We start from the raw sequence: 13,693 nt of genomic DNA, 5'->3' as shown, positions 1-13,693 counted from the left end.
TCCCCTCCCACATAACTATCTGTTCTTTAATCAAAAGTCACCCTCATGGGTAGTGGATTTGGCTCAACTGATAGAGCATCCATCTACCAAATAGGAGGTCCAGGGTTCAAACCCAGGGCCTCCTAACCTGTGTGGTGAGCTGGCCCATGTGCAGCGCTGATACACACAAGGAGTTCTGTGCCACGTTCAAGGAGTGCACCCTGCAAGGAGAGCAGCCCTGCACGAAAAAAAGAGCATCCTGCCCAGGAGTGGCGCTGCACACCCAGAGAGCTGACGCAAGATGATGCAACAAAAAAGAGATGCAGATTCCCGGTGTGGCTGACAAGAGTGCAAGTGGACACAGAAGAACACACAGTGAATGGACACAGAGAGCAGACAAGGGGGGGAGGGAAGGAAGAGAAATAAATTAAAATAAATAAATAAATCTTTTTTAAAAAGTCACCCTCATATTTAAAATGGCAATTTCTTCTCTATTTCCCTTCTCCTTCCCTCTCTATTCTATCTTTTCTTTTTCTCCATAACGTAGGATAACAATGATCACCTATGTATTTTACCTAATACTTTTGTTTTTATCTCCTCCCCCCATGGCAGTGTGTGTGCCATTGGAGCAGGAGTTTCTGTCTGTTTGGTTCACTCCTAGTGAACACCTAGTGCCTAGAACTGGACTCTGTAAAAATTTTTTGATCCTTTCCTGGATCCTGGCCAATAGCTTAGAGAGGCAATTAAACATATGTACATGGATGCTAGAACCAGCTTGCCTAGGTTCAAATCCTGACTCTGCCACTAACTAGCAAAATGCTTAAACTCTCTGGGACTTAGTTTTCTCATCAGTAAAGTAGGGACAATAATAGTATCTGTTTCACAGACAGCCTGTGAGGCCATTGATAAGCATACAGCACTTAGAACAGTGTCTGGCACATAGTGAGTACTCTATAAGCATTTGTTATTGTTACAAACATATGTAGCTAAGAGTCTTATCAATAACTCAGATTTTCTAAAAATCTTGCAACATATTATCTTGTACTTGCTGGCATTAAAAGTAATTTACCATGTTTCTCCTCTCTTACACACACTTCCTGTAATATTTGTTATCTCCAGTGACCTGGCTCATCATTTGTCAACCTGGACATTTCCTTGTGTACTCCCTCCTACAGTCGTTTATAAAGTTGTTAAATAGTAATCTAGCTGCGCACTGGTTTCCCAACCTGTACAATTAGTGGGTTGGACGAGATAATCTCTAAGGGCCTTCCTAGCTCTGATAATCTCCCAGGGCTGGGCAGCACCCGGCCCCCTTGATTATTCCTTCCGGTTGCCAAAGGAAAGGGTGGCAGAGTCAGCTGGGATCAGCTTGAAGGGGACCAGGTAGGAGATGTGCCAAGGTTGCTGGGTAGGGGCGGTGATGGGGCTCCTGGGCTATAAGCAGGTGGGGGGAGGTCCTCAAAGATTAATGTAGTGTGGAGACACTGAATCAGTGTGAGATGAGGGGAAGGCATTGTGTGGGAAGACACCCCTCCTCAGAGGGCCAGAGCTGTTGTGCAGAGTTAATTCAGGAAGCGATTTGGGGCTGGGCATCTTCCTACTTCATTTGGCCCCAATAGGCCTCCAAACCTTTCAGCTAGCCAGGCTCTGGAAAAAGAGTCAAATCCAGAATGAGAACCACCTAAACCCAGTGATTGCCCTCCTGAGCCCCAGTGCTACCTGCTTGCCCACCACTCCCTGGGCCAGACCAAGAGAGCCCGGGTAGAGGGCTGGCTGGTCTGGTTTGCACTAGGATGCACTCCTCTTGGCTTTCCCTAATGGCTTCAACCATTGCCTTCCCCATTCTCTGGTTTTTTGTTTGTTTGTTTTGTTTTGTTTTTGTGTGTTTTCCCATTCAGGGCTGGGAGGTCAGGGAAATCAAGCCACCCTCACTTCTGCTCTTTCCACCTCTAGGGGAGGGGCAATGGCCGGTACAGACTCCTTGCTGCTCAAATCCCTAGGCCCCAACAATGATGTACAGCAGGACTGTTGGTTTGACGAGGAGTTCAAGTTCATCCTGCTGCCTGTGAGCTATGCAGTTGTCTTTGTGCTGGGATTGGGTCTCAATGTCCTGACCCTCTGGCTCTTCCTCTTTCGCCTCCGACCTTGGGATGCAACAGCCACCTATATGTTCCATTTAGCATTGTCAGACACCTTGTATGTGCTGTCACTGCCCACCCTCATTTACTATTATGCGGCCCGCAACCACTGGCCCTTTGGCACAGGGCTCTGCAAGTTTGTGCGCTTTCTCTTCTATTGGAACCTCTACTGCAGTGTCCTTTTCCTCACCTGCATCAGTGTGCACCGCTACCTGGGCATCTGCCACCCACTGCGGGCTCTACGATGGGGCCGCCCACGCCTTGCAGGCCTTCTCTGTCTAACAGTCTGGTTCATCGTAGCTGGCTGCCTTGTGCCCAATCTGTTCTTTGTCACAACCAGCACCAAGGGGGCCACCGTCCTGTGCCATGACACCACTCGTCCTGAGGAGTTTGACCACTACGTGCACTTCAGTTCCACCATCATGGGGCTGCTCTTTGGCGTGCCCTGCCTCGTCACTCTGGTCTGCTATGGGCTCATGGCCCGGCGCCTGTATCGGCCCCTGCCAGGCGCTGCTCAGTCATCTTCTCGTCTCCGTTCCCTCCGCACCATTGCTGTGGTGCTGACTGTCTTCACTGTCTGCTTTGTGCCTTTCCACATCACCCGCACAATTTATTACCTGGCACGGTTGGTGGAAGTTGACTGCCAGGTATTGAACATTGTCAACGTGGTCTACAAAGTGACTCGGCCCCTGGCCAGCGCCAACAGCTGCCTGGATCCCATGCTCTACTTGCTCACTGGGGACAAGTATCGACGTCAGCTCCGGCAGCTCTGCCGTGGTGCGGAACCACAGCCCTGCATGACTGCCTTCTCTTTGGCACTTGTGTCCCTACCTGAGGAGAGCAGCTGCAGGTGGGGGGTGACCCAAGGCAGCAGCTGTCTGAACCCAAGGGCAGGTAGATTTTAATGCTGGAAGCCAGGAAATGAGAGAAAAAGAGGTGAGTGCAGGACAGAGATGAAGGAACCTTGTAGGGACACCTGATAAGGCTGTTTCTTCCTCTTTTTCAGGCTCTGCAGAGATGCCCTCCCCCTCAGAGTTAGGAGGGGGCAAAAAAATCATGTTTGGCCCCCATTTCTCCTAAACCCTTCAGTTGCCCCCTCCTTGCTAGCGAAAGGCAATAGTAGTGATCCATTCTCCCCCACTTCTTCCTCTTTTTGCCTTTCCCTTTCCCAGCGCCTTTGGTCCTGCTTCTTGATCCTAAAAGGCTTCCTGGAAATCTTCCCCAGTCCTCCTATCCTCTCCCTTCCTCTCACCTGCATCCTTGTATAGAACGGTTGTTTGATTTTTTTTGTCCAGTCCTATCAGGCCACTCAATTGGAGGGGTGGAGAAGGTGATATAACCTCAGGGAGGTGATAGCCAAAATTAGGAAGTGGGGGCTCTGGCATGTCATGGAGCCAAGGATGCAACATATGTAGCACCTATACCCATTTCCAAGTTCTCCCTTGAAGACAGGATAGTTTTGCCTCCTGAAGTGCTGAAATGGGGCACAGTCCCCAGTGCTCTGCATGCAAACTGGAAGCATGGCATTGATGAACTGGTGTATAGCCATGAGGTAGAGAGGAAGCCCTGAACCCTACCATGGGTGGGAACCCTGAGGCGCCATGGGGGCAGGGTCCAAATTGATAACAGCCTTTGGAACAGGAATAGGTTTGGACCTCCTTTATGATGTTTGCTGAGAGCGTATTTGGCAGCTCTCTTGTATTTAATGAAAAGAAGAGCCAATGGTTCAGACTGAGGGAGGAGCTTTCGAGTCTTTGCTATGGCTATAAGTTCCTGCCCAGAAAGGTAGAGCAGATTTGTGTAGAGGATGGAGTCATGGCAGGAGATGATGCCCAGAGTGGGCTCTTCACTGGTCTCTCCCTTTTTTCTAGCTCCTACTCTAGATAAAGGATAAATCTGTCATCAACCCTTCCAGATCATGCTTTAGGACTTCCAGGTCAGGGCTGGGCACTGGAACTAAGAAGACTGCCTGGTTTTCTATCCCTTCATTCCCCCAGCACCCGCACCATTTCACCATTTGAGTGCTCGCAAGCTTATGAGAATGCGGGATATGGAACTTGGGAACTAACTTCTACACCTTGGGAAGTAAGAATTTCTGGGAAGGCCCCTCCTTCTGAAATCACCTTCCAGCCTATTGGGCTCCTAAGTTAGACCCCAGCCTTCACTTTTCTTTTGTTCCACACTTGCTGGCCTGTCTCTGATCTCTTACTTGTCCACTGATACCAAATTCTCATTGGCTTTTAAGAGGTCTCTGGAGAGTACTGTTGGGGCTAGTCTGTAGCAAAAAAAAAAAAAAAAAAAAAAAAAAAAAAAAGACTTCAATATCTCTACTTTCCCTTTTTAATTCTTTTAGTGCTCCTCTCCCTCTCTATATATCCAAGATCCATCTGCTACTCAGGACCCCTTCTGTCAAGAGTAAATAAACTTTCCTTTTTCTCCACTTCTTTCTAGCCTCCCAGTCTCATAGTCACTGACCAGACCATTCCGTAACCTTGTCTCTCATCTGCTCTCTCCTTTGTTCCCAGGACCACAGCCTCCTTGCCCAACACCCCTCTTACCCACCAGCCACACCATATAAAAAACTGCTCTCTCCATCTCTCAGTCTCCTTTATCTCCTCAGTCCATTTAACTTATGCTTAATCTAGACCAACTATTCTACCTGGACATCATGATCTGTTACTTTAGGGCTGCTCTTCCTAGTATTCTAGCTTCAGTTAAACACCCTGACTTTCAGTTTGGGCTCCTCTCTCCTAAGGCTGCAGGGGATTGCTGGAAGAAGCTAGAGCACCAGGCTGACCTGGCCCACTAAAACTTCATGTCTTGGAACTTCACCCAAGCTCTTATTTACTGTTAGCTTGCTGAGTTCTTAATGAATATTCCACAGCAGCTGTTTCCTGTCTTTCCTGCCTTCTCAAGTCCCGGACTCCATTCTACCTTATGATCTCTTCAGAATTACCTTGACTCCTGCAAAACTTAGATCTAATTCTGCAACTTCTTTCTGCTTCTCTTCAATGTAGCTCTGCTTCGACATCCATCTTCTTTCTCCTTTCTTCCCTGCAGTCCCAGACTAAGAGGTAGTCCTCTTGTTCCTTCTTGTACCCCTCTTCATCATTTTCAGTCTCTCGTCACCAATTTCATCCTGTCTTATAACAATACAAAAATCAAGGAAACCAAAAACAAAGCATTACCATAGATACCTTGACCTGCTGTCTCTTCTAGCTACCATTATATTCATGTTATTCATTTTGCTACCAAATTTATAGAAAGCGTAGTTTAAACCCATTATCCCCATTTTCTCACCACAAATCATCCATTAACTCCCTGAATCCAGTTTCTACCTTCCTACCTGTACCTAGAAGAGCACAAGTTACCTCATAAGCAAGACTTTTAATGGCCTTTTCTCTACCTTCATTCTCTTTGACCTCTCTACTTCATTTGAAACTGCATATCCTCTTTAAAAATTTTTATAAAACATTAAGAAATCCTACTCTGACAACATAAAAGGAAATTTTGAAAGAAAATATTCACCTATACTTCTAAACCTTAGACAATTGTTTTCATTTTTCCATGTTCCATGGTTTATTGGTTTGCACACATAAACATATTTTACATAAGTGTAATCATAGTGTACATAGCCTTTTAAATTCTGAGTTTTAAAATCTTTTTATTATAAACATTCCTCCTGTTGCTACAGCCTTTCATATTTATCCTTTCAATGGCTGCCGAAAATTACATCCATCAATAGATTATAATTTACTTGACTATTCTATTAGTGGACATTTAGGTGACTCCCAATTTTTCTGTTCTTTGAACATCTTGAGGCAGAATTTTTGTAATTCTGTCCCTAGGACAAGTTCCCAGGAGTGGGATTACCAGCTCAAAGAGCATGAGCATTTTCTATGGGTCTTGATTTCCAAAAGGACTGCAAACATTTTCACTGCCAAAATGATACATGGGTGTTCTAGTTCCCTCACAGCTCTAGCATTGGATTTTATAATAAATCTTTTAGGATGGTTTAAAATTTAATTTGTTAATTTCATTTCTTTGATGACTCATGGGATCAAACACTTGCCCATATGTTTACTATTTGTATTTCATCTTGTGTGAACTCTCTGCTCATCTCCTCCAGCTGGTATCTTAGTGATATCTAAATATATTCTTTATATAATATAGGTGTTAACCCTGTGCTAAATATTTCTTATTGTTGTAGTTTTAATTTTAGTTTCTTATCACTTTAGATTTTTTCTCCTTCTATGTTTTTCTCTCTGATTACTTCCTCTATATCTCCTTTGCTGGCTACACTTTCTCTTTTACTGCAGATGTGAACAGAGTTCCTGAGTTCAGTCAGAGTCATAGCATTTGGAAATTTCTTAAACCCGCCCTCCATCTGACTCTTGATTTTCTCTTAGAGAGAATATCTGTGCAGGTGGATACAATTCAATTGACTCATTGTCCTCAAAAGTACCTCAGAGATCATCTAGGGCAGAGGTGTTACCTCAACTTTACAGAGGAGGAAAAAGGTCCAGAGAGATGGCTTTTTCATGACTTAGTAAGTTAGTGGCAGAGCAGAGATGAGGTCCCCTGTCTCCTGACTCCTAGTGCTCCTTCCATCTCACCATGCCAACTCAGTTCTAGGCCTGACCTTTCTTCCAAGCTCCACCTCTACATCTTCCATTGCCCACTGGGATGTTTCATTGTTGTTTCCAACTCAGGATGTCAAAAACTGAACTCCCTGAACCAGTTCCCCTAACTGTCTTGTCCGTTTCTGTTTATGGCACCCTCTTTCCTCAAGTCACCTAGGCTTGAAATCTTTTGGGCAACTCTGAATCTTCCCTCTCCCTATTTCACCAAGTTCTGACATTTCTTTCTTCAACATGTCGATTACAAATGGCCTTCCTTTATGGTCCCAGTGCTACAGTCTAACCCTGGTTCTTGTCACTGCCTCCTAACTGGTCTTCCTTACCACCAGTGTCTCCTCACATGAATGCGTCCTGAAAAATGCATATTGTCAAATTAGTCTTTCCAGGCACTACTTTCACAAATACACTTTCTTACTAAAAACCCTTTCATGGTTCCCCATTTGTTGTGGGAAACTGGCTTACCTGTTCCCTATTTGTTGCACGTGTCCCCAGTTATTGTAAACGTTGCCGTGCTGATGAGGAACAACTGCTTTGGAGTTCCTAATAAATATGATGCAGAAACTAGGGTGGAGGCTCTCAGTTCCAGAAGCTGTGAGTCCCCTGGTCCCATCTTTATTTCCTCTCTCGTGTCTCTCTCTGTCCCTTTATTTTGTAAAGCTCTGCGATGCCTTCCCTTCGAGCAAACGTATCGCTGAGCTGATCTCAGCACCCGTTGTCTACAAGTCCAAATCCTTTGCCAGAGATCCTTCGGTCTTATCTTCCATTCTTCTCCCATACAAATCTCTCTTCTCTAGCTAAATTCATCTCCTCATTCTCTCTCTAAACAAGCTTTGCACTTTTTCATTCCTGCACCTTTGTTCTTTCTGTCTCCCATACTGGAATGCCCTCCCTTTCTTCTCCAACTGTCCAGTTGTCAAGGTTTTCAAGGCCAGGCTTAAGTGCCACTTCCTCTTTGAGGCCTTTTCTGCTGTTTCTTACCTACAGTGACCTTCCTGGCCACTCCTACAGCACTTATTGTCTGCATCAGTCATTGGGTACTTTTATTGTCTTGTGACATAATTTATACTATTATCTTGAGTTGTTATTTAACTCATGTATGTTTGTCTTGAGTTCCCACCTGTAAACCCTTTGAGTCAGTGTGATAGAAAGGAATGTCCATAGATCTGAAAATTAGAGAACCCAAGTTGGAGCTCTGGTTCTGAAAGTAGGTCTCAGGTGGGTCACTTTGGGTGAGTCACTTAGTCTTCCTGAGCCACAATTTCACCATTTGTAAAATGGTGATCATAAACTCAGTTTTAGATACTTCTTTAGATTGTGGTGAAGCTAAGCAAATCTAAATGGCTATCAATCTCATGTGCTTAATAAACGGTGCTTAAGAAATATTCACTGAATGACTACGTGTCAGTAATTCAGTTTAATATTTCTTTTCCTGGGTGTATTTTCAGTTTAAGAAGCCACAAGAACCCCAAGGAATCTAAAGACCTAGAAGCAGAAGCAGTGAGGGTGAGGAAGGCTTTGGAAAGATATTTGAGAGAGAGGTAGGCCTGCCCAGCATCTCTCATACCCCAATGTGGGCTAGTGACTCCTTTGGCCTGCCTGTAAGGATACCCTGGATGTGGAGAAGAAGGGAAGGGAGCACATTTGAGTTTTCACTCTTTCCATATTTTCTACTCCTTTATCCCACAGTCCCCAGCTGGTTACGCCAAATTCTTCACCTAGGACTCTTTTACCCTTCACTGAAGTGTTGAAAGTAAGCATTTTGATGAAGGGGATGATGAGGAGTAGTAGAGAGAAAAAGCAGTTTTAGTTAGATAAATAAACTTGGCTTGAGTCCTGAATCTGCTATTCACTAGCTGTGTGATCTTGGATAAATTACTTAATCTGTTTTTTTAGGAGGTACTGGGAATTGAACCAGGGACCTCGTACATGAAAAGCAGTCGCTCAACCACTGAGCACCCACTCTGCTACTTAATCTTTCTGAACTTCAGCTTGTTCATTGATGAAATGAGGAGAGGAATATTTACTTGACAGGGCTGCTGTGAACAATCAATGGAGTAATGGATAAAAGAACATCACTTACATGTTCTTTTGGGTGAGTACCCCTTTCAATAGTCCTCGACTTCAGTGTAGCTGAACGAGGAGCCAGAATTCTAGATTTTGATCTGGTGCTGCCTAGCAGTGATACTAAAGATCATGATAGAAAACGAATGCTTGAGTGTGAGAAGAAGAGGGCAGATCACAGAGAAATGGCCATATTGATGGATTGGGAGGAAACAGATCCAGACTTTGGCATTACATCAAAGGAGAAGAGGGTTTCAAAAGGGAGGGAGTTATAAAAGTTATTTTTAAAAATCTTTGCATGAGGAAAAAAGAAAGAATAAGAAAGTAAGCAAACAGTGTCAGAGTAATAAAAAAATACTCGATTCCTTGTCAACCTGGATTTATGCATGCAAAAGCTGTTATCCAATAACATTGACTAAAGAGGCTAACCTCAAATAGCTTAGGTACTCAAGGTCTGTTTATAGTATTTATACTCCTCCTTCCCTTTGAATTCCTAGGTGCTGTCACCTCTTTGTAAAGATTCCAAAACAACTCGTTGATTGGGTTACTTGCCATGACCTACAGAACTGACATTTCCAGTATGAGAAGAGCTATGGCTTATCACCAAAAGGAAATGTATAAATACTTGACTGCGACCAAAGACTGAGTCTGTCTATTATTAAGGCAACTTGTATCTCTTTTTTCTTTTCAAATATTCTGTTTTGCCTGATTACAGAAGCAATGCCTACATCAAAACATTGAAACATGTAATAGAGAACATTCAATGTAATCTGACCCTCAGAGCAACAGGAACAACGTTGGTTAATATTTTCCAGATTTTCGAAAGCAGGGTTGGACCAAATAGAGAGTGTAGCATTTTCCAATTTTTCACTTAATTTATCTGTCCGTGTCAGTACAGAGAGATCTACCTTGTTAAGAAGACCCATTTAAAATTTTTTAAATTGTTACCATATATACAATCTATAAAACATTTCCCCCTTAATTATAGTCAGATATATGTTTCAGTGCTAATTGTGTTCACAATGTTGTACTACCATCACCACCATCCATTACCAAAACATTTCCATCATTCCAATAGGAACATTGTACATTAAAGTCTTAATTTCCCATTCCATATCTCTACCCCATCCCCTGGTAACCTGTATTCTAGATTCTGTCTCATGAGTTTGCTATGAGCTTGCTTATTCTAATTATTTCAAATCAGTGAGTTCATACAATATTTGTCCTTTTGTATCTGGCTTATTTCGTTCAACATGATGTCTTCAGAGTTCATCCATGTTGTCACATATATCAGGACTTCATTCCTTTTTATGGCTGAATAATATGTGTGTACATACCACATTTTGTTTATTCACCAGTTGATGGACATTTGGTTTGCTTCCGTCTTTTGATAATTGTGAATAATACTGCTATGACCATCAGTCATAGCAAATATCTGTTCGAGTACTGCTTTCAGTTCTTTTGGTTATATACCTAGTAGTGGGATTGCTGGGTCATATGGTAGTTCTATACTTAGCTTTCTGAGGAACTGGCAGACTCTCTTCCACAGTGGTTGCACCATTTTACATGACCAAGAGCAACAAATGGGTGTTCCTATTTCTCTGCATCCTCTCCAACACTTGTTATTTTCCGTTTTTGTTTTTTTTTTAATAGCAGCCATTCTAATGGATGTGAAATGGTATCTCATTGTGGTTTTGATTTACATTTCCCTGATGGCTAATGGCATTGAGCATCTTTTCATGTGCTTTCTGGCCATTTGTATATCTTCTTTGGAGAGATGGCTGTTCATTTTTCTCCCAGTAGTAAAACATTTATTAGAGCAACCAGAAAGGAAAGCACATCTTAAACAAAACTTCATGAAGCCACAAAATTTGAATTTTGTGTATTTCTTTTTCCTTTTATAAACAAGATAGAACACAGATCATCAAAATCATTTTAGCAAAAGATTTTTCTACCATTGTGGTGAGATAAAAAAAATATGAGATAGAAGAAAATACTTTAAAAGCTGTGGGGTTTTTGTTTGTTTTTGTTTTGGGCTTTTTGTTTGTGTTTTTGTTGTTGTTGTTGCTGTTGTTTTAGATTTAACAACATCTCAGACCTGGAGCAATTCTGGAACTGTTTCCAGGATCACCTTTCCCTCTTTGGTCATAGTGGCTCTGGGAATCTTCAAAGCCTATGTCTGGAGGGCTGCTTCTTCCAACATGTCTCAGGGCTGGATACAAACCTGGCTGGGGATCTGAGCATTAACTCCCACTTAATCAGATTTCCTTTCTCTGCAAATGTTTAAAACCCCCAAATTATTTCCCAAACTTACCCTCAGCACTTCAGTGGACTGAGTTTGCAGAAGCCAACTCCTAAAAAGGATACTGTCTGGTCACACAGTTAAGAAAAAGAATTATACTTGTAAATATTTATAAGACGATATTTAGTAAAAAATATAAGGTATATGTAATGTAGAGTGAATTTTCTGCTCTGTAAGATCTTTTCTTCCAACATACCCTCAACTGATCCTCATGACAACTCACCCAGAGTCAAAAGAAGCTTCCCAACTCTCACTGCTCCTCAGGATCAAAGCAGCTTCCCAAAGAAACATCAGAAAATGATCCAGGTGAAGGGGTAATGTCTCCAAGCCCTATCCACTAAGGGCAGAGGGTCCTTGTACCTTAGGCTTCAACCCAGCCTTGAGACACCAAGTTAACAAAATCTAAAGATAAAATTAAAGACAATTGACTTCAAGCTTCAGCACATACCTTCTAACTGTCCCATCAACTTTTCTTGCATTTGGGTGGCTCAGGATAGCAAAACCATCAGCTGTCTTGCTGTCCATCTTGTCCATCCTGTTGCTGTCCACCTTGGGGTCTATCTTGCCCTCATAATTACAGCCTTCTTTCCTGCTGCCACCATTCCGATCATAGTTTGTATCTTGGCTTTCCCCATGTTAGCCTCTACTTCCTCCACCTCTGTTCTCCCCATGCTGATGACAATTAGCATGCTGGCTACTGCTTTCTGAGTAATGGTATCCATTTCTATGGTGACCACCATCTTCATGATGTGGGGTATCACAATGTCTAATACCACTCTCTCCATGACTATGATGGCTGCCTCACCAGTACTCAGTATGTCTCTCTTCCTATTGCCACCCTCAGTCCTTTCTTGACTGTTATTCCCTGAAGCTGTGTTATTGAGTCCTTGGACTCCAGCAGAAGGGTAAGTCACTAGGGCACTGCTGAGGTTTCCAGGATTGCCAAATCCTGGGATGCCCTTGGCGGCACTGGCAATGGGGCTGCCTGGACTGGTATGGCCCTGATGGGCCGAATTTTTGGAACAGAATTCAAGCTCCCTGCACTAGCCCAAGCCACTGGCCCCAGCAGTAGAGCTTCCAGGCTTCTGATTGCTTAGGCTGGCAGAAAAATGTGGCTTTTGTAATGTGGCTGGAAAGCTGCTTTCAGTGCTGTCAGCTGGTCTCCCTTGGCTCCTTTGGATGGCCTGTAGGCTCATTACACTGCTATTAATTCCTTAGTCCATGTTCTCAGAACCCAGACCAGGCAACTCCCAATAGCATATGCCACCTTCACCAATGTTCAGCTTTTTGCCTGTTCCTCCTTTGAAGCAAGATTTCCAAAACCAGGCATTCTGCATTGCCAGATCTAGGAGTTCCTTCCAAAGATCTGGCAAAATCTTGCTGTCCTGGAGGAGGGGCAAGATGGCAGCAGAGTAAGGCACTCCAAAAGTCAGCTCATCCTACAGGGCAGTTAGTAATCATGCAGAGCTATCTAAAGCACCTGTTTGGGGGCCCTAGGAGACAAGAAGAGCATCCTACAATAGCCTTGAAAGAATGGAAGGAGAAGACTGCCCATCTGCAGTGAACATTTGTGAGTAGATCACTCCATGCCATGGAGGTCAGTGCCCATCCTCCACTGGTGGTGAGAGCCACATCAGGAGTTGTTCCATAGCTGGAGTTGAAGGCTTCATTTCCCAAAAACAGGGTGGAAGAGTCAGTTGGCCACTGACTTCAACTACTGATTAGTAAATTAGGATGGCTGAAGTATATTCTGGTAGCTGCCATTTTAACTCTGCCCCTAGCATGAGGAAAAGAGAGGCTGACTGAAAATCACAGTGACTGTAGGGACCAGCTTCTTTCCACCCACATCAAATTGCAACCCTAGCCTAGGCTCCAGTCCCACCTTCAGCAGGGAAGAAGCTGGAGGGAACTGCACAAGCCTCTTCAGGTAACTATAGGTGCTTTTGGCTGGCACAGACAGGATAGTTGGACACCTGGGACTCTATCCCCACACCCCAAGAAGATAGGAGAGGAGCTGTTTCCTCAACCTCTCTGGGCACGTGCAGGTACTTTCAGGCGACATGAACTGGTTTGTTGAGCACCTTCAATTCCATCTCCACCCTGCACAGACTGGATACTTGGACACCTGTAGCTTCATCCCTACCTCCCAATAGAATAGGAGAGGAGCTGTGTTCCCTCAGCCTCTCAGGACAACTGCAGGCACTTTTGGCCTACAAGAACTCAACTGTTGGGTGTCTGTGGCTCCACACCCACCCCCATAAGACAAGAGGGGAACAGTGTTTCCCAACCTCTCTGGGTAACTGCAGGTGCTTTTGGTCCACAGAGACTGAACATTTGGACACCTGTAGCTCCATCCCCACCCCCCAATAGGACAGGTGGAGTCTGGTGTTTCTACAGCTTCTCCAAGCAATGGCAGGCACCTTTGGAATGAATTGTTGGGTGTCTGTGAATCCTCCCCCACTCTCCAATAGGATAGAAGGGGGCTGGAGTTTCCTCAGCCTTTCTGGGCAACAGCAGGCACTTTCAGCCTACATGGACTAAACTGTTGGACTTCGGTGATTTCATTCCCATCC

The 13,693-nt window shown here is 44.0% G+C and overlaps 1 protein-coding gene across 1 annotated transcript; it reads left to right on the top strand.

Moving 5' to 3' along the window:
- Nucleotides 1–1,942: 1,942 nt before the first annotated feature.
- Nucleotides 1,943–3,022, top strand: P2RY4 (pyrimidinergic receptor P2Y4). Its single transcript, XM_004449745.1, has one exon. The coding sequence runs from the start codon at nucleotides 1,943–1,945 to the stop codon at nucleotides 3,020–3,022; it is 1,080 nt and encodes a 359-aa protein (XP_004449802.1).
- The last annotated feature ends 10,671 nt before the right edge of the window (nucleotides 3,023–13,693 follow it).

The sequence above is a fragment of the Dasypus novemcinctus genome, chromosome X, assembly GCF_030445035.2.
Source record: "Dasypus novemcinctus isolate mDasNov1 chromosome X, mDasNov1.1.hap2, whole genome shotgun sequence".
NCBI lineage: Eukaryota > Metazoa > Chordata > Mammalia > Cingulata > Dasypodidae > Dasypus > Dasypus novemcinctus.
This window is presented reverse-complemented; position numbering and strand designations above follow the sequence as displayed.